We start from the raw sequence: 19,376 nt of genomic DNA, 5'->3' as shown, positions 1-19,376 counted from the left end.
ATAAATGAATATCATCAACCACCCCCTAGGAGAGCTAGAAAAGAGAGACAAGAAAACCTAAAGGAGGTTAAGGTAGAGCTACCTCATTTCTATGGAAAAGAAGATGTAGAAACATATCTATATTGGGAGATGAGGGTAGAGCAATTTTTGCTTACAACCATGTGAGTGCAGAAAAGAAAGTACCCTTAGCTACCCTAAGTTTTCAATGTGATGCTATGTATTGGTGGAATGCCCTAAAAAGAGAGAGACATCTCCACAAGGACCCTTCCATTACATCTTGGAATGACCTTAGGGGAGCCTTGAGATGTCGCCATATTCCCTCACATTACAATAGGAAGTTGATGGACAAGCTCCAAGGACTTCATCAAAAAAATATGAGTGTAGAAGAATATTGGCAAAAGATGATATCATATATTGAGAGGGCAAGGATTAACGAAGACAACCATACCACCATAGCTAGGTTTCTAAATGGTCTCAAACTTGAGATAAGAAACAAAGTTGAACTTTTACCTTATAAAGATTTAAATGACTTGATTCAACTTAGCATTAAAGTTGAAAAACAAATTTTGAGAAAACAATCAAGTCGAAAACAAAGTTCATACTATGTATCTTATGACAAGGATGAGTTCCATAGAGGGGAAGAAACATCTCTAGAACTTTCCCAAAACCTAACCAAGCATATCTCTCACACTCAAGCTAGAGAAATTCCATGTTTAGAATACCTTGGCAATAATCAATTAGCATCTCAATGTTTCAATGAAAGATCTATGATCTTAAGGGACAAAGATGAGAATGGTAGCCAAGAAAAAGAAGCTAGTGAGAGTGATGAAAATGTAAAAATAGAAAAGCATGAGAAAACCCTTGAGAAACAAAAGGCGTGGGAGAAGAGTGTTCCTTCCCACAAGGTCATTCAACAAGACAAGAAAATTAAAAGTACCTTTGAAAATATGCTTCTTGTTGAACAACCTAGCCTTACCTCTTGTAAAGGAACACTTGCAAGCATAGTAAAAAAAGAAGAGTCTTTAAAAGAAGCTTGCATAGATAAAGATGAAGTAGATTATTTTTCATATGTGCTAGGATATCACCAAGTGAATGACAAGTTATCTATAAGCATCTACAAAAACAAATTATGTGAGGTAGTGCCTAAAGAAACTTGTCATGTCTTATTGAGACAACCATTGCCAAGTGTACAAATTCATATAAACAATGGTTGTAACAACGAGACTATCTTTACACATAAGAGAAAAATTCTTCATGAAGGAGAACTCATGGGTCAAACTAGAGTTGATAAAACTCTAGAGCTTTTAAAAGGAAAACTTTTGTCACCCATGAGAAAAGAGGTTCAAAGACATTACCTTAGGTACAATTCTTGTTTTAAAACTACACCTAAGGCAATGTCTCAGGAACTCTATACTCCTTCACCTTTTGTAAATGATCCTTGGGAAGACACAAATTTCAAATTAGAGCTTCCTAGGACAACAAAAGGTTTTGAATCCATTTTCATGGATTTGGATAAACTCTTCTCTAGAGAAGTGATACATCTTCATGGTTTATCCTCAAGCATAGTGTTGGATAGAGCTCCAAATTTCGCAAACCATGATTTGAGGATTCTCTTGGGAAAACTTGCAACAAAGTTGTACACTTTAAATTCTTATCATCCTCAAAAGCATGGTCAAAATACATTTGAAAATCTAGCTCTTTCTACTATGCCTAGACTAATCATAAAGGACAAACACAACTCTAGAGATGATCCTACATACCATAAAGTAGTTCACAAAACTACTTATATTTCTACTTTTGAGGTTATATGTGGGCTAAATCATTTTTCTCCTTTTAAGTTGTTACCATCTCCTATAGGATTTATGCCTAAAGAGAAAGTAACCACAAATGAACATTTTAAAATGCATAAGATGATTAGAGAACATATACAACAAACAAAAGAGAAATATTGTACAAAGTTTCCAAAACCAAAAGAAAAACACAAATGGCAACTTCACACAATTACGTTTTCTCCAAATGCTCACACTAACTCCTTTGCTTTGTTTCAAGATTCCCATAGGTGGACATTTGATCTGAGAGGACACACCTTGACGAAGCAAGAGGGCAAGAGGCTGCTATTCGAGATCAAGTCTGTAGATCTGAGGATAGATCTTCTCAAGAAGGAGGAGATGATGGACACCATCCAGCCACATTCATCACCTAGTTGAAGAAAAAGCATTGGATTTGAGGACAAATCCTTTTCAAGAGGGAGGGGATGATGGAAGAGGCCCCAACACCAACCCTTTGAGAGGCCACCAAAATGCTACCTTGAGGCAACCACTAGAGTCATAGTCAAAGAGGGGTCAAGAGGACACATTTTACATGTCATAGACTCTAGTGTGTCATAGTTTTTCTTATTTTTCTAGTCAAAGTAGCATGGTTTAAATATTTTTGTAAATGTGTTGAAATATGCAAAGTGGTACCTAAAATGCTAACCTAAGTTTAATTAGAGTTTCCTACTCCTAATTAAACTTAGGTCCAGCCCACAATTAGCCTAAGTGGAGCATAAAGTTCTAGAACTCCTAGCACATGGAAGAATTCTAGAACCTACCTCACATGTGCTGAATTTTGGAGCCACCATCCCATGTGCTCCCATGTGCCATGTGCTCACACTTGCATGTAATTTTGCTAGCATTTCATTTGTATTTGGCTCTTCAAATTCCAGCCCTCCAATCCTATATAAGGAGGTGCTTGGCTCTCATTTTGTAAGACTATTTTGAGTAAAGTAATGCTGCCCAAGTGCCATTCAAATTACTCCCTTGCCAATTCTCTCTAGAATTAGGTGTTTAGTCTTCAACCTTTCACCCCCAAATGGAGATGGCCGAACCACTCCAATCTTCCCTACCTCTCATGCACCTTCAAGGCACCCAAACTTCCTAGGAAGGCCTTGCCCACTTTCCTCCATTAAGCTTCCGCACCATCACCACTAAAAATCCAAGAAGAGCTCATAGGAATGCCATCAGATGGCCTAAATTTTTTATCTTGAAGTAACAGTGAAGAGATGCAATGATTGTATTGATTTCCTCCGTGTCATCACCAGTTAAGACCAAGTCATCAACATAAAGAATAATAGTGAGTTTATCGTTATTATATTTAAGAAAAAAAGAGTGATCAACAACAAAAATAGAGTAATTATTTTATAAAAGAAAAGTAGAGCTTGTGATACCATTGACGACTAGCCTGACGAAGGCCATACAAAGACCGTTGAAGCTTGCAGACATGCTGTGGAGAAGGAAGAGAGAGGCCAGGTGGGGGGGCTCATGTATACCTCTTCATGGAGATCACCATGAAGAAAGGCATTATTGACATCAAGTTGTTTTAAAGCCCTATTTTTGGTAGTGACAACAACAAGGAGAAGGCGGAGGGTAGTGAGTTTAGGAACAGGTGCAAGAGTGTCTAAGAAATCGAGTCCTTCAAGTTGGGTAAACCCTTTGGCAACAAATCTAGCTTTGAGACGCTCAATAGTGCCATCAAAATGGTATTTGATTTTATATACCCATTTACAACCAATAGCTTTTTTTCCTAAAGGAAGAGGGGTAAGCTGCCAAGTATTGTTAGCAGCAAGAGCTTGAAGCTTAGCTTGCATGGCAGCTTGCCAAGAAACATGCTTGGAGGCTTCAGTATAGGACCGAGGTTCAGGATGAGAATTGATAGAAGAAATAATATTTTTAAAATTAGAAGATAAGGAATTATAAGACAAGTAATTAGAAATTATGGAACATGGTCCCCAGATATCAAAGTGTACAATATCAAAAATACAAGAGGTAGCAATATTACTGAAAGCGAAAGGAAATTTTCTCTGTTTTGCACAACTACAAGTGTCACATACATGATGATTATCAACAGTAATAAAAAGGTATTGTTTACTTAAGACATGTAATCTTTCAAGTGGAGGGTGCCACTGTCTATAGTGCCACAATGTTTTGTTTGTGATATTATAGTTAATAAAAGGAGCAAAACTATGTGGTTTAGAATGGCTAGAAGCAGGCAAGGTAGTGACAAAGTACAAGCCAACAATGACTTTAACTGTACCAATCCTCTCTTGGGTGAGATTGTCCTGTATAATGCAATGGCCAAGACGATTACAAAAAGTGTAAACTTTTCCCGTAGAATAAAACTTTGAGGTTTTAACAACACCAGAAGGAAATCCCACTCTGCGAAAACAAACAACCTCAGTATAATCATATTTACCACATAAAGTACATGTACTAGTGCGACTACTGTTAAAGCTATGAAGACTAGGGGCATGAACAATAGCGGATAATTGTCTCTCTAGTTGGACAACCAAATAATTTTTTTTGGATATGGCAGGAATGGGATCCATAAGCAAAACATGAGAAAAAATATTTCTATAATGATAATTTAATCCTCTTAAAAATTGCATAGCACAATCCTCACACTTTCTCTGATTTATAATAGAAATGACAAAACAAGAACATTTCACTGGGCATGTGCACACAAGATTAGGTCTAAAATTCTCTAATTCATCCTAGATAACACCTAATTTTGTAAAATACTCAGTGACAAACATATCCCCTGACTTAAAGAAATACTCCCAAGTTGCAAATCAGAAATGCGAGATAAATCCCTTTGTGAATATCTAACTTTTAAATCATTCCAGATATCAAAGGCTATGTCCATCCAAACAATATTTTTCCTAATAGGGATTGAAACAGAATGTACTAACCAGGAGACAGCCATGTTGTTACAGCGTAACCAAGACGAGAATGTGGGGTCATCCTTTTGTGGGATGGGTGTGAACCAAGAATGAATTCCACCTTGTTCTTGGCACTAAAAGCAGTGATGAAGGATCGACTCCACGAATGGTAGTTTGTTGAATCAAGAACAGGAGACACTAAAAAGGTTGCAGGATTCTCGCTTGGGTGTAGGTATAGGAAGTTGTTCATCGGCTATTCCAAAAGGAGCGTCGGTGTAGGGTTTTCACTCGAATAGGAAGCCGGTGTGGGGTTTTTATCATACATCGCCTGCAAGACAACAAAAATCAATCAAGATTTTGAAAGAGAACAGAAAAGATAACTAAGAACAACAATGAGGGAAATAAAGATAAGAGAGAAACGCAACAGAGTTCTCCAAATGAAGAGCTCTGATACCATATTACTGTCAATGGAGATGAGAATCCCTTGGGTTCTCCTAATTGCAAATGAAAAAGAAACAGTGGCTTAAGCGTAAAAGAGAGAAAAGTAGAGAAAATAAAATGTAAAAGAAACTCTTATTCACTTGTTTATTGGAAAGTAAAATAAATGGTCTATATATAAGAAAAAGACTAAGGCCTAATTGAAATAGAAAAGGAAAGTCGGGTCAAAAACAAGCCCAATAACTTAAAATAAAAAAAAACTAAATATGTTAACATTATCGGCAAAAAATAAAATTAAATTAAGAGGGACACTTTTGGTGTGTCACAACCCTTATAGAAGAGCCAATTTCCGCATCAAAGTCAGAGGCAACCAAAACAACAAAAAACATAGGCAAAATAGAGTTTGAGTTGTTAAGGTTGCTGCTAAATTATGCAGAAAAATCTTGTACAGGACCCTTTTGACAGCTAAACAAAGGATGACCGTGTGCTTAGCTCTTTTAAATTCTTATATCAAATACTTTTCCGTGCATAAACCAGTAGATGCTCAAAAGATTATCACCACACAAAAAAGAGAAGATACTTCCCAGAAGTGTAGTTTGCTAGTATAAATGTTGTTGCTTTCTTTACAAAGCTCCAAGATTGCTTCAAGTTCAATTGCCATCCTTATTGCACTAAGGTTAGGTCTGTAACATCCAAAAAGGGGACCACTAACTTCTACATAAAGGTAAGAGATTGAAGTTTTGGACAAGGCACGAGGGCATCCAAGATCACAAGCCATTCCTTTTTTAGGCCACTTTGATCAACTCAAGCACCAAGACCACCAAACCAAAGAAAAAGCTACTTCCAGTAAACAATGCATAGGGTGCTTAAGGGTATCTACGCAAGACTGACAACACCCCTACTACTTTGGTTCACATTGGATTCCTTAAGAAAACCTGCCTTAGATACAGAATGACCATCACCTACACCATTATAAGTTGGCTCCCCTTTAGAGCATAAACCTGCAACCATCCAGCCAACACACAATGAATAAAAAAGAAAAAAATAGAGGTTGTTGTTTCTACCACCAATCCACTATAGAAGACAACTTATATGCCTGTGAGTAGGAGCTCCCCTGACTGTCTACAGGACTACATATTCTCCTACACTTTAGAAAACACCTCATCATATTATGAAGAATAATACCAAAATACCAATGCTTATTGACAGAAGGCGTTTGATCCAGCTTAGAAAAAGATGACCACCAGTGATACGTATTTTGCCACCAACTCTCACCATACATACTCTACCTACCCACATAAGTATTGATTAGCCAGTAAGGGGAGGACTCTGCCAGTAGAGAAGTCATGTGCTTAAAAAACATTTTGCACCCCTTTAAAGCATAAACTAACCAATTATGTCTGATTTGATGATTCCTTGATTGTTTGATTACTTTCACACACAATCCTTTACTATTATCTATAGCTTACAACACAATCTCAATTATTGTAGAATTTATAAGAGACACTTTACCAGGAAATATACCTATTTAATTTGTTATTTTTAACCAAATTTAGTTTCTCACTTGTTATTATGTTTGATCAAGTTTTAAATTACTATTAAAAAACTAGGTTGCTACAAATACCATAGTATAATGAACATATCGAAAAACTTTGAACACATTTTTAAATTTGGTTACCATTCTTTGTAAACTTGCAATAGGAAATAACACAATGTAAATATTATAGATGAGCAATGTTCAAGACAATAAGTTGGAGGCAAATAAACAACTAATATGCATTATCTAATACTTTCATCTAGTGAAGCATTAGTGACAATCTCCATGGAATAGCTTGAAGAACTAATGAACTCACACAATGTTGTTTGGTCAGAGCAAATTTTTTCCAATGTTTCATGTGGATACAGAGAAGGTTTTGGAGGAATTTTAAGGTTCTCAATGTCTCCTTCAAGCATTTCGACTACCTTATTAATGGTAGGACGATCATTTGGTTTTAATTGTATACACCAAAGTGAAACTATAATCATCTTTTTTGCAATTTTCTTCTCATCCTCTGCAACATCTTCCATTTTTATATCTTTCTCTTTGTCAAGTTGATCATAAATCCAAAAGGGAAAGTAAAGTTGGCTTGATCGCTTTGCATGAGGGTTTAAGTTTTTTCTCTTGCCTGCTATCTCCATGAGAAGCATTCCAAAACTATAAACATCAAACTTATCTGATATTCTTCCTATATTTGTATAAAACAATTCCAAAGCCATGTATCCAATGGTCCCTCTTGCTGCTGTCATAGTTACAACACTTTTGTCTGTTGGATATAGTTTTGCCAATCCAAAGTCAGAGATTTTTGGGGTAAATTTTTCATCAAGTAGGATGTTGTGGGGTTTGATGTCAAAATGCAAAATTTGCATCTCACAACCATGGTGTAAATACGAAATCCCACACGCTACTCCAATTGCTATATTATATATTGTGTCATAGGTTAAATGTAGATTTCCTTCTCTAGAAAATATAAATTTATCAAGAGATCCATTGGGCATGAACTCATAAACAAGGGCTAGTTTTGAGCCTTCGGCACAATATCCAATTAAGTGCACTACATTTTGATGATGTATTCTTCCAATTGTTGCAACTTCATTGATAAAGTCTTGTCTATTACCTTTTGATTTTTGTAACACTTTTATAGCGACACAAGATCCACTACGCAACTTTCCTTTGAATACAGAGCCATAACCTCCTTCACCCAATTTTTCATTGAAACCTTTAGCCATCTTTTCAATTTTCTTATATGTGTACCGAATAGGCATCAAACTATTTTGCTGTAAATAACTTTCAATATTTTGATATTCTAACGAATGTCTTCTTCTACACTTGTATATCAAAAGAGCAATTAGCAATATCGTGCCTACAACATATCTAACTATGAAGTATGGCATAACATATTGTCCCAACGAAATTGATACTGAGCCAAATGCAGTAGTGTAACGTTCAGAATTTCCCTTTCGTCCGTATATTACTAAATTCAATCCTGTGAATTAATATCGCAAATATCATCATATATCATATAGTAACGAAGAAAGAAAAAAAGAAATTCACACCTTCCTTGAAATAAAAAAATCACTTGTAAACTTTTTTTATGAACATAATAATAATAATAAATTTTTAAGCTTTTAAATTTATTTATATTTATATTTATTATTATTATCATTATCACTATCATCACTATTGCATAAATAGTACATACAATTAATTATTTTTATGTTATATTTTAATTAAAATATTATATACTTTAATAAATAAAACATATTGTTTTATTTAATAAAATGAGTAATTAAACAACTTATTTCTATTAAAAATAATCTATATCATTATAAAAAAAATTAACAATTTTGATAAGACGTTATCTATAATTAGATAATTTTACCTTTTAATAAATAAATAACATGAGTTTTATAATATATATATATATATATATATATATATACTTTATTTATTTATTTCATAAATTAATTAATTAAATAATTTATCTCTATTAAAAAAATAAGTAAATAACTTTTTTAATTTAAAGCGGTAAAAGTACATGCGCGCGAATGTATCCATATTTTTTATTTAAAAAAAATAGTTTAGAAAAGATATTATTCTAAAATAATTATTTTAAAAATTAAAAGAAGATGTTTGTTTATGCTATTTTAAGTGAGAAAGTTAGACCATTACAAAAAATATATATCCTCTTTCAACTAAAGAATAAAATTATCGATTAAAAAGAAAACACTAAGGTGGTTAAAAAATCTATGCCCTATATATAGTGCATCGATAGCCACTATATATGTTATTTTAATATTATTTTTTTTAAAACTTATATACATTTTAAATTTATTATTTTATTATTTTTCAATATCTTGTTTACAAAATTATTTATTTTTAAAAGTATATTATTTTAATGTAATAAAAATGTGGATATGAGTTTTCCTAAAGAAAGCTTTTAACATATGAATACTTAATGAGAATGGCAAAATAAAGTATTCTTTTAGCACCTGTACACAAATTGTTATTATTAAAAGTATATTGGAAGAGTCCAAGAATCAAAGTGATAAATTTCATCAATAAAAAATTAATAATAATGTGAAATTTTATAGAACTATTTTCCCAAAGAATAGCATGTATAAATAATATTAGTTATATTTGGACAACTTTTTTAAAATATTTTTATAGAAGAAAATTAAAAAAGAAATAAAAATCATTTATAAATTATAAATTTAAATTTAAAAATGTTATATAAAAGAATGTCCAAAAATTAGTTTACATATGAATTAGTTTTAACTTTAAAATAATTTATTTATATTTTTATTCAAATAAATATATTTATAAAGAAACTTATTCCATCATACTTATTATTTATAACTGTTCCCGTATGCCAATACAGTCCCACATCGCTCAGGAATCGAGGTCAAGGGCAGTTTATATACTCCTTCCTCCCTTCACCCTTCGAGGCGCCTTTTAAGGACAAAACCATGACGGAGCACCGACCTCCAAAGCGGACAATACCTCGGATGCCGGTGATTGACCCTAGTGATGCTGTCCAACGACTTGAGGTCGGAACAATGGCGCCCACCGTGGGGCCCGAGAGGCTCCTTCGCCCCTCAACTAGGGGGATCCACTCCCCTTAGACCTCGACTGGGGGGCTTGTTCCCGTATGCCAATACAGTCCCACATCGCTCAGGAATCGTGGCCAATGGCAGTTTATATACTCCTTCCTCCCTTCACCCTTCGAGGCGCCTTTTAAGGACAAAACCGTGACGGAGCACCGACCTCCAAATCGGACAATACCTCGAATGCGGTGATTGACCCTAGTGATGCTGTCCTACGACTTGAGGTCGGAACAATGGCGCCCACCGTGGGGCCCGAGAGGCTCCTTCGCCCCTCAACTAGGGGGATCCACTCCCCTTAGACCTCGACTGGGGGGCTTGTTCCCGTATGCCAATACAGTCCCACATCACTCAGGAATCGAGGCCAAGGGCAGTTTATATACTTCTTCCTCCCTTCACCCTTTGAGGCGCCTTTTAAGGACAAAACCGTGACGGAGCACCGACCTCAAATCGGACAATACCTCGAATGCGGTGATTGACCCCACGCTACACATATTGGCACCTCACTAAAGCCGGACCACCGAATGGCCATCGGCACGACACTTGTTAAAAATGCTGATCTGTTCGCATGGACGGCCGCTGACATGCCTGGCGTAGACCCACAGATCATCACTCACCGATTATCACTGTATAAAGAAGCTAGGCCAATAGCTCCAAAGAAAAGACATTTAGGCGAGGAACGACGCCAAGCCGCACGAGACGAAGCTGATAAATTGTTACAAACTGGATTCATTCGGAAAGCCCATTACACCACATGGCTAGCCAACGTAGTTATGGTAAAGAAAGCAAACGGAAAATGGCGAATGTGCGTTGACTACACGGACCTCAATAAAGCATGCCCAAAAGACTCTTATCCTCTACCTACCATTGATCGTCTAGTTGATGGGGCTGCTGGACATCACATCCTCAGCTTCCTTGATGCCTACTCAGGTTACAATCAAATCCAAATGTACCCGGCCGACTGAAAGAAGACGGCCTTCATGACCGACTCCGACAATTTCTACTATGAAGTTATGCCCTTCGGACTCAAAAATGCGGGGACCACTTATCAAAGGTTAATGGATCATGTGTTCCACGACATGATCGGTCGGAACGTCGAAGTCTACGTTGATGATATTGTCGTCAAATCTGACTCATGTAAACAACATATCGCCGACCTAAAAGAAGTTTTTCAAGCCCTTCGTCAGCACCGAATGCGACTCAATCCTGACAAATGCGCGTTCGGCGTCGAGGGAGGAAAGTTCTTAGGTTTTATGCTTACTCACCGCGGCATAGAAGCTAATCCAGAGAAATGTCAAGCCATTTCCGAGATGAGGAGCCCCAGTTTCATTAAAGAGATTCAGAGACTCATTGGCCGGCTCACCGCTCTGTCCAAGTTTGTCCCTAAACTCGCAGAAAAGACGAGACCCATAGCCCGATTATTGAAAAAAGCATCTCGCTTCGATTGGACGACTGAATGTGAAGAAATCTTCCTTCAATTAAAAACTTTTTTATCCTCCCCACCAGTCATCCAGAAACCGGACGCCCGAGAGCCGATTATAGTTTACCTAGCCGTTTCAAACGAAGCTGTTAGTTCGGTCTTGGTCCAAGAGATTAATTCCGAAGAACGTCCAGTTTATTTCGTCAGTCGCGCCCTCCATGGCGCCGAGGTTCGATACCAGACGATTGAAAAGGTGGCCATGGCTCTAATCATTACAGCCCGACGAATGCGTATGTATTTTTAAAACCATCGCATTATTGTTCGGACGAACTACCCTATCATGAAAATTCTGGCCAAACCAGACTTAGCCGGACGAATGATTAGCTGGGCGATAGAGTTATCAGAATTCCACATACAGTACCAGCCACGATGGGCCATCAAGTCGCAAGCCCTTGCCGACTTCGCAGCCGAACTCACCCCTTTCTTGGCCAAGGACGAACTTCCATCTTGGATTCTGCACGTCGACGGCTCCTCCAATGAACGGTCATGCGGCGCTGGAGTCGTGTTGGAAGGACCCGGCGAGATTGTCATCGAACAAGCGTTGAAATTTGAATTCAAGACTTCCAACAATCAAGCTGAGTACGAGGCCCTTATAGCCGGCTTACACTTAGCCCAAGAATTGGAAATCACTAGATTAATTTGTAAAAGTGATTCCAGACTCGTCATCGGACAGCTCAATGATGAGTACGAAGTACGGGAAAGCTTGCTGCAGCAATACTACCACTTCGTCAAACAATCGATGGATACATTCTCGGAAATATCCTTGCAACACGTCCGACGCGATCACAACACTCGCGCGGATGCCTTATCCCGGCTAGCAACCACAAAAAGAAAAGGAGTACACCAGTCGGTAATCCATGTCACGCTTGCACGGCCGAGCATCGACCTACAAGAATGTCTAATGATCGACTCGGAATCCACCTGGATCACCCCAATCAAAGAATATCTGCTTAATGGTACATGTAGTCCCAGGTCTGAGAAAGCCATGAAGCAGAAAACTGCCCGGTTCATCCTGATAGGCGACGATCTTTATCATCGCGGTTATACCCGACCACTCCTTAAATGTTTGACACCTGATCAAGCTTCCTATGTCGTCCGGGAATTGCACGAAGGTATTTGTGGTACTCACTCGGGCGCGCGAACAATGGCCGCCAAAGTAGTCCGAGCCGGATACTATTGGCCAACCGTCCAAGGCGACTGTACCGATTTCGTCCAGAAATGCCTTAAATGTCAAAAATTTGGTACTTTGTCCCATCAAAAACCTGAGGAACTTCATTTTATGCTATCACCCTGGTCGTTCGTACAATGGGGTATGGACATCATTGGCCCTTTTGCCCCCGGTAAAGACCAATGTAAATTCTTACTGGTCGGCATTGATTACTTTACCAAGTGGATTGAAGCCGAGCCTCTGACTGCAATCACCGCTCGCAATGTCCAAAATTTCGTATGGAAAAATATTGTTTGCCGCTTCGGCCTTCCACAGATCATCATCACCGATAACGGTCGGCAATTTACCGACCGGACGTTAGCTGAATTTTACGAGAAGCTCCACATCAAACACATCGCCAGTTCAGTCGAACACCCGCAAACAAACGGACAAGCAGAAGCTGCAAACAAGGTCATCCTGAACGAACTGAAGAAACGTCTCGGACCAGCCAAGGGTAACTGGACTGAAGAACTCTTAGAAGTCTTATGGGCATATCGTTGTACCCCTCAGACGACTACACAAGAAACGTCGTACAACCTAACGTACGGCACAGAAGCCATGATCCCCGTTGAAATTGGAGAACCTTCTCTCCGCCGACAAACCCTTGATCTTGATCTGAACAAGGAAAGTCTCTCGGTCGGCCTCGATCTCATCAACGAACTTCGGGACAAGTGTAGAATTAGAGAAGAAGCATGCAAAATCCGGGCAGCCAGACGATACAACTCCAAAGTTAAACCAAGACAATTCCACAAAGGTGACTTAGTATGGCAAATGCGAGGTGACGCCCGGAAGGAAGGCGGCAAGTTTTCTAGCAATTGGGAAGGACCATTCCGCATAGCAGACACAGCAGCCGGTGGAGCCTATTATTTAGAACATTTATCTGGAAAGGACATACCGAGAACGTGGAATGCCACGCATCTCAAATTTTATTATAGTTGAATTAATAAAAGTGTACTCTTTCCTCGCTCGGTCGATTTTTCCCTAAGGAGGGTTTACGACCGAGAAGGTTTTAACGAGGAACTATAAACCACACTCCACGTCTCTCCTATTTCTTTTATTACTCTCAATCTATGCCTCGTTCGGCATCCGAATTATCAAATTATTACTAACGCAATCAGCATAATATGCCTTGTTCGGCATCCGAATTACCAAATTATTACTAACGTAATCAGAATTAATTATGCCTCGTTCGGCATCCAAATTATCAAATTTTACTAACGTAATCAGAATTATATATGCCTCGTTCGGCATCCGAATTATCAAATTATTACTAACATAATCAGAATTATATATGCCTCGTTCGGCATCCAAATTATCAAATTACTTCAATGTAATCAGAATTATGTATGCCTCGTTCGGCATATGAATTATCTTATTATTAAAACAATCGCAATTATCTATGCCTCGTTTGGCATCCGAAACCACAAGTCATTACTTAGATAAATCACACCATGTTTAGAAATTATACATACTCGTTCGGCCTACGCAATATACATACTAGCTGAAATTATAAATATTTAAATGCAAGTGTATATTGCCCACATGTCGGGTCCAACAATTTTTTATGGCACATTGTTCATTAGCTCTTCAAATGAGGCGTCCGGCTGTGGGCCAGGGGTCTCCGCCTCGGCCTCCTCATCCAAGTTATCATCAAGGTTGGCCGGCACCAGCTTTCCATCAACTACGATTTTTTCTATGTCGTACCGGTCGTCCTCCAGTGGTGCCCCATGCAGACAGGCCGCTTGTCCGATACCTAACCGAAAATACTCTTCGCTAATGCGAAGCATGAAGTCTTGGCACTTAGCCACTTCCGCCTTCAACGCCTCCTCCCAGTCGGCACCTTCCTTTAGTTGCTCTTCGAGGTTCTTCGTCAGTCCCTCTTGCGCTTTCACGGCCGCCTGCTTCTCCTCCACTTGGGCCTTCAACTTTTCGACCATCTCGGCCGATGCCTTCGCAGCTTGGTTGGCTTCAGTTATTTCTTTCTTCAAACGAGGAACGACGACGGTCGTAACTCTCTCGAGTTCTTCGATCACCGTTCGGCTCGCCACGAGTGCCCGACTTTGCAATTCCAATGTCTCCACCATCAATTTTGTCGTAGGGATGGTGGAGAGCACTTCGTTCTCCTCGGCCGTCAGCTCCGTTTGTAAATGGGCCGCTATCTCCAGGCCGACCGTTAGCAAAGACGATTCAGCAACCGTTCGAGAAGGCCCCGGTCGGCCTTCTTGATTTCCCTTAGGGGGTCGACCCCTTTTCTTCGCTGCGGCCGCAGCCATGGCCCCCGCAGCAGGTACCACTGAAGTCGGTCGGGCGGCTAACGCCCCACTTGTTTCAAGGGAACCCGCCTGTCAGTTCCTCTGTTGGCGCAAGTTGTTCATATACTCGTTCAGAGATGTGTCCGTCCGTGTCATGATTTCTGCAAAACACACAAGAACTAAACACTATTAATGGAGTTATTCAATCACAACAAATTTGCAATCACATACCAATAAAATCCGCCCAGGGATCGGACGACGCATATAATGCAATTATTTCCCTTGTCGGCAATTTATGAGGGAGCTGGTTGAATATCGCCATTACAGCCTTACCCAGCACCGACACGGCCATACGAGAATTAGAGTTAAAGGCAACGGGATTTTGCGTCCAATGAAATGGAAACCTAGTTTCACCACCAGCAGTGTAAAAGAACTCCCACCCGTCCGGCTCCACGAATATCTTAAAATATCGTTCCTTGAAATTCTTGTAAGATGTGGTAAACGCCGCGAAGCGCACACTCCCCGGGCGGCTCACCAAGGAAACCCAGCTTACCGGACTAACCGAATATGTACTATAATAAAACAAAAACACTTCCGCCATGGGTGTCAACTCAAAAAGTTGACACACCATTCGGAAGGCTTGTAAACATGCCCATGAATTCGGATGAAGCTGTGTCGGAGCTAGATTAAGGATTCGAAGCACGTCCGTAGTGAAATCGTCGAACGGCAGGGTGACTCTCAAATCAGTAAATAATGTGGTATACACATAGAAAAAATCTACCGGCGCATTCTCCCTCCCATGATAAACCCGGTCGGTATACCCACATATTTCGGCTATTAGAATATCCGAGGGTAAACCCGACCGCACAACCGGTGCCCTTGCTATCACCTTATCTAGGTCATCCGGTTTTCTAAAAACAGTAGGGAAGTTTCTAACACTAATGTCCACCCAGTCATATGTTGGACCCCTCGACCCACTTGTACTCTCACCACTCCCGGACGAAGAGTCCTCACTCCCAAATAACTCTATATTCACTATCCTATTTGAGGAAAGTTGAGACGACATAACTAACCTCAACGTGCAGAAACAAACAGCCGGTCGGCAACTACAACTCGTTCAGCAACACACGTTTGCAATATAGACTCGGCACTCGGAGCGACTCGGATGCCGAATTCACAAAAACACGAAATTAATCCAAATGCGAACGCTATTTATAGCATTCCTCGTCCTCCCTCAACCGTTAGATGCACGTTCATCCTACGACCTCAGCCAGTCGGAAGTCGAACCGTCACTCGATCTCCACCGTCGGATCGATCTCTGTCCTTTCCGACCAAAAGCAAACGTCTCGTCATTCCGTTACATTTAATGCCTGACACCTCGAAAAGCACAACAATCATTACGACTCTTCGGCTTTTATTCACCTCGAGCCTGGGGGGCAAGTGTACCGATAGGCACCGGACGAACGCACGTGGCCGACCGACCGAGTGCATAATAAATGTAAGGGTATCTATGTGACAAGATAAGGTGGTTAAGATACACCTCCGAAGAATAAGGAATACGTGTTTAAAGATATATTCCCCGGATATTTCGGATCACGACTAGCAAGACCTATCCATAACCACCCTGAGCCCAAAGGGATAGAAAGCCCATTAGGCAATCCTATAAATACCGTGCTCAAGCCAGAGAAAGGTACGTTTTTTCATCCACTCTCAGACCCACACTTAGAATCTCTCACTTACTTGAGCGTCGGAGTGCCTTCGCAGGTACCCTCCCCCGCCCGACCGAAGGAGACACCAAGAAGGAACGACCGACCGCAGAAGAAGAAGATCGACACGTCAGCAATTATACTACGTCAACCGACCGTGCCTGAGCCCCATCTCTCCACTCAGGTACAATAACATATAGAAATAGAGGAATAAAACCGTGGGATAGAGACAAAGTAAACTATTCTTTCCTTTTTTTACTTAAAAAATATATATAGAAATAGAGAAACTCACCGTATATGATATTACCAATAGTCCCGCAAAAAATAAAAATAAAAAAATCGTTGAGTAAATAAATAACATGACAAAATTAAATTAAAATATTCTTTTATATAAGGGTCAAAATAAAAAGTAATTTAAAATCTAGGGAACGTTTTGGTGTTTTACTCGTTTTTTCCATTATGTTCTTTCTTATTGTGAAATCTTTGTTTACATAATTTACAAAATGTTATTTTATCCTTCTTCATAGACGCGGAAGGTAATTTTGGCTTTCCAAAATTTACTGCGATTTTTAACTGTCTAAATCTAAATTTTAAAGGCAGTTTTCGACATTTTAAACTAGAAAAAAAAAACATGAATTTCGAATTTTGAATTTATAGGGGTGGGATATCACTCATCTTTGTCGTTTTATTGGCATAATTAGAATGTTACTTACCGTTCAGAATTAATTGAAATAGAGAGGTTACTCATATTCACAATTAACAATTAAATTAATTGTTATCAAATGGAGGTTACTTACTATTCTCAATTAATTGTTTTTATTATTGTTGTCTCCTAGAACCACTATATATAGAAACAACAACATACAACTTCTTCCCTCCTTCCATATGCGGTCCATTTCTTCTCTTGGGGTGTAAGTTTTTAACCCATATATAGAGAATTTATTTTGGAGCTATTTATCGAGGAATTCATTGTACGCACCCCGAGTACAATTATAGTGAAAATTTTTAGCTCTCTTACCGGTAGTTTTGTACCTATATTTAAAGGATTTTTCACCTAAAATTTTTGGTATCATCTTCTCTTTTCTTATTATTTTAATTTCTCATAATCTTTGGTTAAAATTATCACACTTCTCAACACAATATCTTAAAATAGGAAATAAAGATGAAGAGTTAATTGGTTGATGATGAATTTTTGGGTTTCTTGTTTCGACATGATCTTCTGGTTTGGGATTTTAAAAATTTGAGTTGTTTTCCATTTTTCTTTTGCTTTACTTCTCTCCCACTTTTTTCTCATTCTCCCATGATATGTAAATTTTGAGTCACGATTCAGAAACATCACGGGCCTACCTATCTGATACGCCTATTTACCCTAATTTTCTTTACTTGTTGAGATAATATTATATATATATATATATTAATTAAGGGTTTGATAAATTTTATATTATTATCATATTTATATATTTATTATGTTTTGTATTTTTAGACTTTCTATAAAGACTAATATCACAAATAATTCATTCCCTTTTGTTTCAGCTCAGATATCTATAGATCGCCTCCATCAAGTTTGGAAGTGTGGTCTACATATGTATTGGACAAATCCACTAAATGACGATTGGTTTTAAGTTAAAATCTAATATGGTATAGAGCTTATAACTCATTTGGTAATCACCTATTAGTAGGTTTACCTGGTTCGACAAGCAATGTGATATTTTTCAATACCCCTTTCATATTAGGAGCTATTGTAGATGCAATTTTAGTGGAGTTCAAGATCCTATTTGCAATCCAATCTTGTGTGTGCCCTTTTTACACCACCTCTTTTTTGTCTTAACATATGTTGTGTTCTATCATGCGTAATTATTTTATTGTGTAATTAAATAAGATATGTGAAAATGAGGACTATATGCATTCTATTAGTGTATTTTATACGGTAAAACGTTTTTAAAAGTTTCTTACAATTTTGTCACAAGCTATGATCCTTAAAATATTTGTCTTCCTCTAATTTACCAAGCATGTCTCATTCTTTATATGATCCTAAGTCTTTTGTGTACTCAAATTTGGTCTCACCTACATTTGTTATGATTGTTGATGGTTCCTTAACGCCATTAATAAGTTGAATTTGTCTTCATATTTACTTTGTCCCTTTTACATGTTTACTATATTCCTAAACTCGCTTTGAATCTTGTCTATGTTATTAATTATGTGACTCTAGTTACTCATGTTTAAGTTACTAGACGATTTATCACCCAATAGATGATCTCATATGAGAGTCTATATGTTTTGAGATAACAAACACTATAAGGTGTGTTATGACATAACAAAATTCACCCATGTGTGTCTAAGATTAGAAAAAATATTAGAGAAGATGAGCAAGATGATCTAAAGAAGGAATGTGGTCCAAATGAAGGATTCAAAGAAGAAAATACACATTAGACGATTCTACTGGAATAGATAAGATGATCTAATGAACTGCATCAGAAGATATCGAGGAATTGTGTCAAACAAAATCGTTAAGAAGATCTCACCAAATGATCTTAGCGATGATGGTATCTGATGAACGTAGTTTTATTCACACTTATTAACTTTAATCATAAATTATTGGAATGTAATAATAAATAAATCTATTGTTTTAATTAATATTCTTCTAATTAAGTTTATTTGGGCCTTAATTATTATTTTTTTTATTTTTAACCAGTTGCTTCTTTTGGATTAAAATAGGAAACAAAATTTGAAGTGAAGAATTAGAGAATTAGATCAACAAATATCTCAGAAAAGGAATTGAATGCAAATTTCTGCACGAATATTCTCTAAAAATCCTGGAATTAAAATTCTTCTGCAAAAATCCTTAAAAAATAGAGCAAATATACTTTGAACATATTAAGAAAATCTTTTGCAATATTTATCCAGATAGGAAAGGCCTAAACAAAGGAGGTGGAAGAAATAGAGAGGTTAGAAAGTT

At 38.0% G+C, this 19,376-nt stretch overlaps 1 protein-coding gene across 1 annotated transcript; it reads right to left on the bottom strand.

Moving 5' to 3' along the window:
• Positions 1-6,902: 6,902 nt before the first annotated feature.
• LOC137815486 (rust resistance kinase Lr10) lies at positions 6,903-16,731 on the bottom strand. The gene is made up of 2 exons (XM_068618604.2): positions 16,713-16,731; positions 6,903-8,157 (listed from the first exon to the last, which is right to left on the bottom strand). Exon 2 carries the CDS (start codon positions 8,063-8,065, stop codon positions 6,914-6,916), a length of 1,152 nt encoding a protein of 383 aa, XP_068474705.1. The 5' UTR covers positions 8,066-8,157; positions 16,713-16,731; the 3' UTR covers positions 6,903-6,913.
• Between the last annotated feature and the right edge of the window lie 2,645 nt (positions 16,732-19,376).

The sequence above is a fragment of the Phaseolus vulgaris genome, chromosome 1 (genome assembly GCF_051622355.1).
Source record: "Phaseolus vulgaris cultivar YP4 chromosome 1, ASM5162235v1, whole genome shotgun sequence".
In the NCBI taxonomy this organism is placed as follows: Eukaryota; Viridiplantae; Streptophyta; class Magnoliopsida; order Fabales; family Fabaceae; genus Phaseolus; species Phaseolus vulgaris.
Note: the sequence above shows the minus strand (reverse complement) of the source record. Positions and strands in the feature narration are given on the sequence as shown.